The sequence below is a fragment of the Trichechus manatus genome, unplaced genomic scaffold (genome assembly GCF_000243295.1).
Source record: "Trichechus manatus latirostris isolate Lorelei unplaced genomic scaffold, TriManLat1.0 scaffold00131, whole genome shotgun sequence".
NCBI lineage: Eukaryota > Metazoa > Chordata > Mammalia > Sirenia > Trichechidae > Trichechus > Trichechus manatus.
The window spans coordinates 7,683,664-7,695,836 of record NW_004444067.1 but is presented as its reverse complement, the minus strand read 5'-3'; the positions used below and the strand labels follow the sequence as shown (position 1 = coordinate 7,695,836).

General features: G+C 43.5%; 1 protein-coding gene across 2 annotated transcripts in view; it reads left to right on the top strand.

Moving 5' to 3' along the window:
- The first annotated feature begins 84 nt into the window (after positions 1-84).
- The window catches only part of ANKLE2 (ankyrin repeat and LEM domain containing 2), a 27,504-nt gene continuing 15,415 nt past the window's right edge, over positions 85-12,173 (top strand). Inside the window, exons 1-5 of one of the 2 annotated variants that reach the window (XM_004385017.2) lie at positions 85-271; positions 7,037-7,510; positions 9,258-9,464; positions 11,555-11,748; positions 11,853-12,041. In XM_004385017.2, coding sequence (XP_004385074.1) covers positions 85-271; positions 7,037-7,510; positions 9,258-9,464; positions 11,555-11,748; positions 11,853-12,041 — 1,251 coding nt within the window. The remainder of the gene's footprint in view (positions 272-7,036; positions 7,511-9,257; positions 9,465-11,554; positions 11,749-11,852; positions 12,042-12,173) is intronic. The other variant, XM_023739282.1, reaches the window with a different exon arrangement.

The following is a 12,173-nucleotide window of genomic DNA, read 5'->3' as shown; positions in this document are numbered from 1 at the left end:
GGCGCGGGGCGGGGCGGGCGCAGGACCCCGGCCTCCTTGGCTGCAGCGTCGGCAGCGGCGGCGGCGGCAGAGATAGCGGCGGCAATGCTGTGGCCGCGGTTGGCGGCGGCCGAGTGGACGGCGCTGGCCTGGGAGCTGCTGGGCGCCTCGGTGCTGCTGATCGCGGTGCGCTGGCTGGTGCGGCGGCTGGAGAAGCGGGGACTGGGCCGGAGCAGGTTTCCCGCCCCGCCGCCCCGCGCCCCCCCAGCCCCGGCCCCAGCTCCAGATCCAGGTGAGGCCCGGCGCCTTCGCGGCCCGCGTTCGCCCGGCTTCTCCTCGTCCTTCCCGGTTCCCCGGCCGGCTCAGCCCCGCCGTCCCGGTCTCTGGGCCGGACGGGAGTGGTGGGAAAAAGGTTGGGTGATTGCGTGTTAGGACAGCAGCCAGACCCCCCAGCAGAGGGCCCGGGAGGTGGCGGGAGGCTCCGCAGGCCGACGGGAAGCTGCGACCGTGACAGGACCCATGGGGCGTTAAACGGGAGAGGGACATGCCCGGGATCCCTGGTATAAGTTCTTTCTGCGGCTGTCATGGGAAAGGGCTGTAGGGGATGGAGGAGAGCCAGAGGCCCCGGCGAGGCCGTTACTGCTTTGGGGGCTTGTAATGGGGCGTTGGTGGATGGCAGGAGCGATGGAGAGGCGATTTTGAGTGCAGTTTCTCAAGTTAAGCATATGCTTACCATACGACCCAGCGTTTGTATTCCTAAGTATTTATCCTGGGGAAATGAAAATTTATTTTCACACAAAATCGTATATATCGATGTTCATAGCACCTTTATTTGTAATTGTCAAGAAACGGAACAGCCTAAACGGCCCTTGAGGGGCGAATGATTAAACACCCGTGGTACACCCCTAATAAGGATTCAGCAATGAATTGGGAGGAACTGCTGATACACTCAACAACTGGGACAGATCTCAGGGGCGTTATGTTGAGTAAAAAATATTTTCCAAAATTACTTAGGTTAGTTCTTCTGCGTCCTCTCTTGGTGTGGTTATGCTATTCACTTGTAATCCATTTAGGTTCATTCGTTTTGGTATTCCGTTTGGGAGTCGCCCCTCCCCCTTGTTGATTTTGTCTATGTACTTATTTTTTGAGTATGTAAATCACAACTATGATTCTAAGTCAGGACCGTATAAAAAGTTATACTCCGAAGTGTCACTTTCTCCTCCCCCAGTCCCTTCTCTCCCATTCATGTTTTCCTGTTCTTTCCATCCACTTCCCACCCACCCCATACAGGTAACCAGTCTTTTTCTGCTTATGCTTTTTTTCTGTGTGCACAAATGAGCAGGTACTTGTGTATTTTATTTCCCCTTCTCTCCATTCATGATAGGAGCATACTCTTTTTGCACTTTGCTTATTTCATTAGATTGCGTTTTAAAACATTAACACCTGGTCTAAATCAATAGGTTTACTATTAGTAACAGAGCGTACATTTTTGTTATTAAAACTGACTTTGTAGCATATTATGTATTTATTCTGAGAGTGATTAATAAGCCTATATTCCTTGATAGCTGTAGCTGACATTGAGAAATTTTCAGTATCGCAGATAGCATACAGACTTCACATACTTTATTTTTTCTTATTCTCCTTGCAGCTCTAAGAAGTAGAGCCATTATTATGTTCATTTTATAGATGAGGAAACTGAGGCTTAGAGTTTAAACAGTTTACCTAAGGTCACACAGTTAGTTATGTAATTGTAATGAAATATAATTGTTCTTTTCAGGGCTTGCTTGATTGCAAGGACAAAAACTCCCTCGTACTAGCCCTAGTTTAAGGTAGCTTAAGGGTAAGGAATCAGAGATCTTATGAAAAATGCGATATTGTCTGGAACTGATATAGTTCCTCTCTCTTTATTCATAGTGTCTGTTCCTATCATCCTCAGTCCTCATACTTTTGTCCTGCATGTGGCTTTGTCTTGCCATGTTCCTGCTCCAATCTAGATTTGTTACCACCTTTTTTTTTTTATCAGTTCGTTATCACCAAACCATCTCTGTTGCTCTTAATATCAGTGTATACAGAGAGAATCTGGTTAGGTGTCCATCCCTGTGCAGTATCCTATGGTCAGTAGGCCTCCCCTTTCAAGTTCCTTGGCAGCTTCAGAGTGGGCTGTGTAATACGTTCGTTGTTTAAAAGACTGATCTTTTTGTGAATAAGCAATAATCATTCTTGAAATCTTAGAGTTGGGGGTATATGGAGAAGGCACAGGGTGGATGGGTATGACGTTGATGAGCCTTGGTGGAAGCCAACAATTGGGGGCTTTATCCTGAAGTGTTGGTAGTCATGGAAGAATTTTAGGAAGAGAAAAAGGCAGAGGTTTGTGTTTTTAAAGACTTCCCATGGCTCTAGCATAGAGAGTATAGGCTGATAACCATTAAGTGGTCATTTCTGTACATCATCCACATTTTTTAAAGAGGGTTAATTGTAAAGTCTTCCAAGATCTGAATGTCTGTTAGCAACTAAGATAAAAAAAACGTTGCCGTCGAGTCGATTTCGACTCATAGCGACCCTATAGGACAGAGTAGAACTCCCCCATTGAGTTTCCAAGTACAGCTAAGATTGGGTGTTTAATTTTCACCTTGTCTCTGGTTGCCTGTGTTTATCCGTTTATGTAGAAAGTTAGATTACTCTACAATTTGGAATTTCTTTGTTGAAGCATATTAGAAATTCCAGTATACCAAAAGGGTTTTATTGTTGTTGTTATTCTTAAATTAACTTTATTGGGGTATAATTTACATTCAATAAAGTGTATAGTTCAGTGAGTTTTGAGAAATCTATACACTCATGTTAAACCCCCCTCCTCAATTAAAGTATAGAACATTTCCATCGTCCCAGAAAGTTCCTTTGTATTCCTTTGCACTTGTCTTCATTTGCTGTCTCACTACATTTCCCCTTTTATTTCTTTAACTGACTGGCCTACCATCTACTTCCAACACTCACTGTTGCCTAGATCCTATTGTGAAATCCAGAGGCAACTTTCTTGAAAGCTTTATTGAGGTTTAATTGACATATAAACTGCAAATATTTAAAGTATCCAATTTGACGTTTGACATATCCTATTATCTATTGCTGTGTAACAAATTACCCCAACACTTGGCAAGTTTGAACAACAAACATTTGTTACCTCACACAGCTTCTGATGATCAGGAATCTGGGAGCGGCTCAGCTGGATGGCTCTGGCTCAGGGTCTCTCACAAGGTTGCAGTGAAGCTGTTGGCTGGGGCTGCAGCCATCAGGGCTCAGCAAAGGCTGGAGAATCTGCCTCCATGCTCATACACAGAATTCTTGGCCTGCCTTGGTTTTGTGCTAGTTGTTGGCTGAGGCTTCAGTTTCTTTTCATCTGGGCCTCTACTAGGCTGCTCACAACATGGCAGCTGGCTTCCCCCAGAGTAGATGATCTGAGAGAGTGTGTCCAAGATGGAACAGTCTTTATAACCTCATCTTGGAAGTGACATACCATCCCTTTTGCCAGACACTGTTGGTCACACAGAACAGCCCCAGTGCAGTGTGGGAGGCGACTACATTCAGCTGTGAATACCTGGAGGTCTTTTTGAATGCTGACTACCACACATGTGTACGCTCATGAAACCATTACCACAGTGAAGACACACATCCATCCCCCTAAAGCTTTTATCCTGCCTGTTTGTAAACCCTCTCTCCTGCCCCACTCCTTTTCTCCAAGTAGTCACCCATCTGCTCTCTGTCATTGTAGATTAGTTTGGATTTTCTAGAATCGTATATAAATGGAATCATACAGTATATACCCATGTACTCTTTTTTTTGTCTGTCTTCTTTTACTCAATGTAATTATCTTGAATTCATCCATGTTGAATGTATCAATAATTCATTCCTTTTTGTTGCTGAGTAACATTCCATTGTAGGGATATTCCAGTTTTGGGCTATAACAAATAAATCAGCTATGAACGTATACACTTACCCTTTAATTTCTTTTTGGTAAATATTTTAGGAGTGCAATAGTTTGATCAAATAGTAGGTGTATGTTTAACTTTTTAAGATGTTGCCAAACTGTTTTCCAGTGTGGTTGTACTATTTTCCATTCCCTCCAGTAGTTTGTGAGGGTTCTAGTTCTTCTATAACCGCATCATCAGCACTTGGTATGGTCAGTCTTTTTAATTTTTGCCATTCTAATAAATATGAAATGGTATCATTGTTGTTTTAATTTGCATTCCTCTAACGGCAGATGATGTTGAGCATCTTTTTGTGTGCTTATTTGCATCTATATTTTTTCCTTTGGTGAAGTATCAGTTCAATTCTTTTGTTCACCTTTTGGGGAGTTGTTTGTTTTCTCATATTTGAGTTTTGAGCATTCTTTATATATTTTGAATCCAAGCCCTTTATCAGATATGTGATTTGCAGATATTTTCTTTCAGTCTGTGGCTTGTCTTTTCATTCTCGTAACAGTGTTTATTGGAGAGCAGAAGTTTTTAATTCCGATGAAGTCCAAATTGTCAGTGTTATAGAATAGTGTTTTTGGTGTCATATATGTGAAATATTTGCCTAACTCAAGGTGAAAAAGAGTTTCTCCTGATTTCCTCTAGAATTTTTATAGTTGTTGGCTTTACAGTTAGGTCTGTGATCCATTCCAAGTTAATTTTTGTTGTATACGGTACAATATGGATCAAAGTTCTCTTTTTTTTTTTTTGCATGTGGATATTCCAATTATCTTAGCACCATTTGTTGAAAATACTGGCCGTTTGCTACTAAATTGCCTTTGCACCTTTATTGAAACTCAGTTGTCCATATATGTGTGGGTCTATTTCTGGACTCAATTCTGTTCCATTGATTTGTCTATCTTGGAGCCAGTACCACACTGTCTTGATTACAGTAGACTTTGAAATTGGGTGGTATGATGAGTTCTCCAACTTTGTTCTTTTTCTAACCTGTTTTGGCTATTCCAGGTCCTTTCTACAAAAAAAAAAAAAAAAGCCTGTTGGAATTTTCATTGGGATTATGTTGAATATATAGATCAGTTTGGGGAGAATTGCCATTTTAACAATATTGAGTCTTTCTTGTTACAAACATGATATATCTCGAGGACACCTTTTAGACTTTATTTCACTGGACTGCTGTGTGATTTTTGACATGTTTGCACTTTCTCTTTTCCCATTATAAAAAATTGAAATAAAAAAAGAAATTCACAGAAATAGAATAAATACAGTGAGCCCCACATACTTATCTTGTTTTATCTGTCACCACTCCCTTTTTGCACTCTTGCTGGAATAATTTAAAGCAAATCCTGGACATCATACCATTTGATCTGTAAATGCTTCCTACAACCCTCTACTCCTTGATTTCAGTGATAATATCTCTGCCTTATTATTGATCTACTCTATGGGTTTTGTTTTTCCTCTTCATGTCTTCAGCCCTTGATAGTACTCAGATTCCTTTTTAGTTAGGCTCACTGTCCTTTTGTGTGTTCCTGTTATCCCTGGTTTTGTCTCTTGGCTTCATAACCTCATCTGTGTGCTTTCTTAGGTGTTGTTGAGTCGATTCCAACTCACAGTGACCCTATGTACAACAGAACAAAACCCTGCCCGGTCCTGCCATCCTCACAGTCAATGCTATGTTTGAGCCCATTTTTGCAGCCACTGTGTCAATCTGTCTTGTTGAGGGTCTTCCTCTTTTTCGCTGACCCTCTACTTTACCAAGCATGATGTCCTTCTCCAGGAACTGGTCCCTCCTGATAACATGTCCAAAGTATGTGAGATGAAGTCTTGCCGTCCTTGCTTCCTAGCAGCATTCCAGCTGTACTTCTTCCAAGACAGATTTGTTTGTTCTATATGCTGATGACTCCCAGATCTGTTTTTCCCACACTGAACTTCTGTCCTCTACACCTCAGATTTGAAAGTTAAACTGCCTGCTTGGTGTGTAATAGATGTTTCTGATGCCCAATGCCTAAATCTGGAAAAAAAGAATTCCTTCTATTTGTTCTATCTCTAATATTCTCTGCTTTAGGTAGAACCACCTCTTAGGCATCTAAACTGGAAATCTAGGGATTATCCTAGGCTTTTTTCAATCTCTCAAACCACTTCCCCATGGTATCTAATTAGTCCATCATTAATACAGCCTATTTCTTGAATCTGATCCCTCTTCTCCATTCCCATGAGTGCTAAAATTTAGTCTGTGACCTGTCATTTCTTACCTTCTCCCCCCTAAATCCAACTGGCCACACTTAAATCTATACTCCATAGATTGTTTCTCCAAATCTGTTAATTAAAGCTGCAGCTCAGGCTCAAATCCACTTGTTTGTCAGCTTTTAACTTGTTTGTTATAACTTAACCACTTGTTTATTAGTTTGTTATAACTTGGGCCTCCTCCTCTCTCTGCTTTGGGTTCTTCATCTGTAAAATGGGGGTAACAGTGGTAATACCACATGAAGTTATTGTAACCATTAAATGGCTTAATTTATGTGGAATGCTTAGAGTAGCACCAGGCACATGGGAAGCCCCCAGAATTCAAATGTTATTAGTATTAGCAGAATGACCGTCAGAGCTATCTGTCTGGCTCCTCTGTTTGAAATCCTTGCACAGTTTCCCATGGCTTATTGAATGAAGCGCAACTGTGTCAGTAGGCTAAATTTCTAGAGTTGGAATTTTTATAGTTATTGTCAAATAGACTTCCATCGGGTTTGTTCCAGATTACACTGTAAAAAGCAACAAATGGATGTGTCTTTTTCTCCAGTACTCTTTCACCTGCTTAGAATGTTAATGTGGTAGTAATGTGTGATAGTACTAGGTAGAAGAGTCTTATTGAAATGAACCAGAACATGCTTATCTTAATTTTGTTTAGGTTATTATAGATATGGAAACAAAATTTATAAAAAATTTTGTAGAGAATCCATAGACTCCAAAGAATATGGAGAAACACTGGATTAAAATGAAACTTTGAAGCCAGTTTTTTGCCACTTTTTTTTTTTTTTTTTTTTTGTAAATAAAACAAGCCATGCTTCTAGCACTCCAATTAATTTTTGTTTTCTCGGGCCTAGGTGAAATGACAATGGATGCCATCTTGGCTCGATTGAAACTCCTGAATTCAGATGACCTTCGAGAAGAAATTGTCAAAGCTGGACTGAAATGTGGACCCATAACATCGACCACAAGGTTCATTTTTGAAAAAAAATTGGCTCAGGCTTTATTAGAACAAGGAAGAGCCTTGACTTCCTCTCCTCCTAACCAAGATGTGGCAGGCATTACAGCTCTCAGCCAGGAAACACAAAGGATTTTAAAATTTGCTGTAGGGAATGCAACTGAGCAGGCCAGTTTTTCTGAAGACAAAGATTTTGGCTATAGCGTGGGCTTGAATCCTCCCGAGGAAGACGCGGTAACGCCCAAGACCTGCTCAGCGTCTTTCAGTGCCCCGGTGGAGGTTGACACCCACAGAGCTGCTGTGGCCGCCTCTAAAGAGCCTCTTCTGTTCTATGGAGTGTGCCCAGTGTATGAGGACATCCCAGCGAAAAATGGTAATGCAACAGTGCTTAGTGTTTCTTTACACAGATGATACATGTGACTGCAGATGCATTTGGACTCATCCCTGCTGTCTAATTTTCTGTTCTCTTGCTGTACTTTCTATTTGTTTTCTTTATTTCCCCTTTGATGGTTTGGTCAAGTTTTCTTGGTTCCTTTTTTTTTTTTTGTACTAATGGTTTAGACATGATACGTTTTATTTCTCTTCTTTTCTGGATAACCTTTAACATTTTGACCCACATTTGACTCTGCGTTTTCACAGCACCTTTTGATAACCTAGTTAATAATCAGTATCCATATCCCTCTTTGGAGTCCTGGATAGTACACCTCTGACACACACGGGGTTGCCATGAGTCAGAGTCAGCTTGATGGCAACTGGTTTAGATCCTTCTCCGGAGGTGGTGGTGGGTAGTTCAGTGGTGGAATTCTCGCTTTCCAGGTAGAAGACCTGCATTCACTTCCTGGCCAGTGTACTTCATGCGCAGCCACCACCTATCTGTCAGTGGAGGCTTGTGTGTTGCTATGATGTTGAACAGGTTTCAGCAGAGCTTCAGACTAAGACTAGGAAGAAAGACCTGGCGATCTACTTCTGAAAATCAGCCAGTGAAAAGCTCGTGGATCATGGGGTGTGTGTGAGGTCGCCATGCATTGAAGGCCAACTCGACAGCAGCTAACAACAACAATGTATCCCTCTTCACACCCTCACACCTTACCCTTCTCCTCATCTTATCCTATGGTGATAAACTTTGGACCCAAATACCAGATGATTAATTCGTTTTTGCAAACAGCACTTACCTAGACTTAGAATTATATTTTACCCCCTTTTTTAGTTGAGAAATATAACACACCTGCAGAAAAAGTGCATAAAACTTAGATTACATATAATAAATCCTTACAAAGTGAATACCCCACGTAACCACCATAAGAGCTGTGAAGATAGAACATTGCCAACACCCTAGAAAATGTTAAAAGTCTTTGGACACAACATCAACCGACAGAATAAGGTTGAGGAATCACAGTCATGCATCGCTTAACATCCATGATACGTTCTTTGAACGTTATTTGGACGTTGTATGAACACGGTATTATATACAGGCAGTCCCCGGATTACAAACGTCTGACTTTTAGGTATGGCCCGTAGTTATGAACCAACTCCAGTAAAGCCTATTATATTAAAAATTTGAGGTTCATACAGTGGCTCATTATAATAGACAGGCACCTGGCAATGCAATCACTTTGTATACAAGAGACGTGAGATACACGTGTTGCATATGGGAAGCTGTTGCATTCGCTACATCCCATTTTCCGATAGGAATTTCTGAATTTATGGGACCACAGACATATATGCAGTTGGATCTTGCCCGAGTGGACAGTATATGGTACATGAGTGTAAGTTGAATTGTTACATTCTGCTTTCATTAATAAATACTTTAAAATATCTTTTGAACTTATTTGCCACCTCTATCTTTTGTGATGTCTATTCAGATACTTTGCTTGTCATATTTGGCGTGTTTTATGAAAACAGAATGTTGCCAACACCCAGAAGATGTTCAAAGTCTTTGGACACAAACCTACGACTTGTTGATACTTACTGGTAAAAGACCAAATGCTTACCCCTAAGGTCAGGAACTGGGCAGGGATGTCCACTGTCACCACTTCTTCAGCATCATACAGGAGATGCTAGCGCTACAGTGTAATATAGCAAGCAGAGAATTAATGATTTCTGTTACTTTTCCCACACAGAAAGGATTCATGTTTATGAGGATAAAAAGGAAGCCTTGCAGGCTGTCAAAATGATCAAGGGATCTCGATTTAAAGCTTTTTCAAGCAGAGAAGATGCTGAAAAATTTGCTAGAGGAATTTGTGATTATTTCCCTTCTCCAAGCAAAACCTCATTACCACTTTCTCCTGTGAAAGTAGCACCAGCCTTTAGCAATGGTGGCTTAAAAGGTAAATTCAATATCAATTCATATGTTGGCATTACTTTCAGTTTTACCCAAGAATGTTCTCTGCCCTCTTACCTGATACATTGTGGCTAGTTTTCTCTGTCTGCATTAAGTCTGATTTGCCAGGAAGTAGAGCCTTGAGGTCCAGGTCTTGGACCAGCCGTGGAGAAGGGGTACAGGCTGGCCTGGGGCAGGTTGGTGCTGTAAGGTAAGGAGAAGATCAGGGCAGGGGAGGCAGGGTGTACAGGCAGTTGGGACCCAGAGTCAGCCAGGCTCTCCTTGGAGGCCCTGACGCTGAGGAGCCAGGACTTGCATCGGGCCTGTGGGTGACCATTGCCCCTTCTATTCCGTTCCTTTCTCTGACCTCCTCCCTGCTGCCTCTTAGCTCGAGATCCTTTGTAGATAGCGAGACCAGCCCTCTTCCTACCTGAGCGCATCTGCTCTTACTGGATCCCTCCTGCTCAGGGGTCCTGAAAAAGTCAGATTCACTTGCAGGAGCCTTGCAGCTGGAATCTGACCATGTTCCTACCCTGTAAAAACATCATAGGAGTGGTGTCTGACCTCCTGTAACTTCACAAGGGGGAAGGAGAATCAAGATCAACAGCCCAAGGCTGATTCCTATGAGGCAGAGTTCAGCCATGCCTCCTCTCTCTGCCATCTTTACCAGTTCTGACACCAACAGTCCCTCCCACAGCACTCTCTACTTCTCTGCTGGGTTTAATAATTCATTGTAACGGCCCCACAGGACTCACAGACAATACTTACAATTATGGGGTTTATTAGGGAAATCAAAAAACAAAAAAAACCAAACCCATTGCTGTTGAGTCGATTCCAACTCACAGCAACCCTGTAGGACAGAGTAGAACTGCCCCATAGGGTTTCCAGGGAGTGGCTGGTGGATTTGAACTGCCAACCTTTTGGTTAGCAGCCAAATGCTTAACCACTGTGCCACCAGGGCCCCATTAGGGAAGTAACAGGTTCTAATGCAGGTTCGGGAATGCTCAGGATACAGTTCTTCCATCAGGACAGCCTCTTCCCAGCCGTGCTTACAGGCACGCCTCTCCCTGGCCCTCGGCCTCTGCCCAAAGGCCCTCAGCTTTCTCGATTCATGGGCTGGGAAGCCCACTGCACCGTCTTCTGCCGGTGTCTCCTTTCTTGGTGGTGGTGGGATCCTCTCTCTGCTCAGGAATTGGCTCTCTTTTAAACCTAGCAGGATGGCAAAACTGACCAGTCCCCTTGGTGGACTGCAGTTACCTTATTTGCATAGTCCCACCCAGTGACTGAGTTACAAGACCGTGGTGAGAAAGTCCACACAAAATCGATCCATCACACCGTGTGCCCCGATTCTATAACCAGCAGCCCTGCTCTGCACGGCCTTGCTCTTTTGGCTTTTTGCAGAGCCCCAACTGTCTTATTATGCTCAGGCCGAGGTTCTCATCCAGCAGTCCTGGCCCCCCTAAACTGGCTTGATTCCCGGGGCCACTGCCCTCTGCATCCAGACACCATTCTCCCATTGAGAATCCTATCTGTCTCCCCTCTCCTGCCCCACGCAGCCTTACACAGTGCTTAGGTGGAAACCAATGGTGTAAAACCCTTAGTTACGGATTTCCCTCTTCTGGGTTTGTGGAAATTCCCCTGAAGAAAGTCTCTAGAGATTTCTTCAGGTATTGTAATTAAACAGTGGAAATCACTTTGGAGTATTTGCCTTTTTGGGAATCTTCCATTCACTCCAAAGGCCATATGTGTTTGCTGGCAGTGTTCCCTGGCCAGGACTGCCCTTACCCCTGCTCCACCATGGAAAGCCTACTTACTGTTGAGATTCACCCGCGGTGCCGCATTCACAAAGCCATGCCAGCTAGTCTCCAGTCATAGTCAGTCGCTCTCTCACTTGTGTGTTTATCACAGTGAGCCTGTGTCCCTCTAGTAGAGGAGGACGATGTCACTTGCTCTTTATTGTAATTGTTCCTTATGTACTACTCTCAGCTAGCTCGTGGGCCTCCGGGAGAGCTTTTACCACTCAGGTCCAGCAGGTAGTGGGTGATGTGAAAGTGTGCGTGAGATTCAGTGTCCTTACATTGTATCTCTCAATGACAGATGGTTTATACTTATCAGAGTCGGAAACAGTCAACAAAGAGCGAGCAAACAGTTACAAAAATCCTCGTACACAGGACCTCACAGCCAAACTGCGAAAAGCTGTGGAGAAGGGAGAAGCAGACACCTTTTCCGACCTTGTCTGGAGTAACCCCCGGTATCTAATCGGTTCAGGGGACAATCCCACCATCGTACAGGTAAGCCTGACGGCAGCAGGGTCATCAAGTAGACTCAGTCATTGTGGTCGCTGTGCTCATGACAGATGGAGAAAGGAAGCTCAGAACAGGTAGTTTTCTTCCAGGAAGGATGTCGGTACAATGTCATGCACGTTGCTGCCAAGGAGAACCAGGCTTCTCTCTGCCAGCTGACCTTGGAGACCCTGGAGAACCCCGAGTTCATGCGGCTCATGTACCCGGATGACGATGAGAGCATGCTACGGAAGCGCATCTGCTATATCCTCGACCTGTATCTGAACACGCCCGACAAGATGGTGAGTGTACGCCTCTGTTCTCTTCTCAGCAGAGACGGCCTGTGCCGAGTGTACTGAGTGTGTGCCAGGTGCCTGCACTGGGCATCAGTGTGCAGGGCAGGTGGAGGACTCAGTACTGAGTGTGTGCCAGGT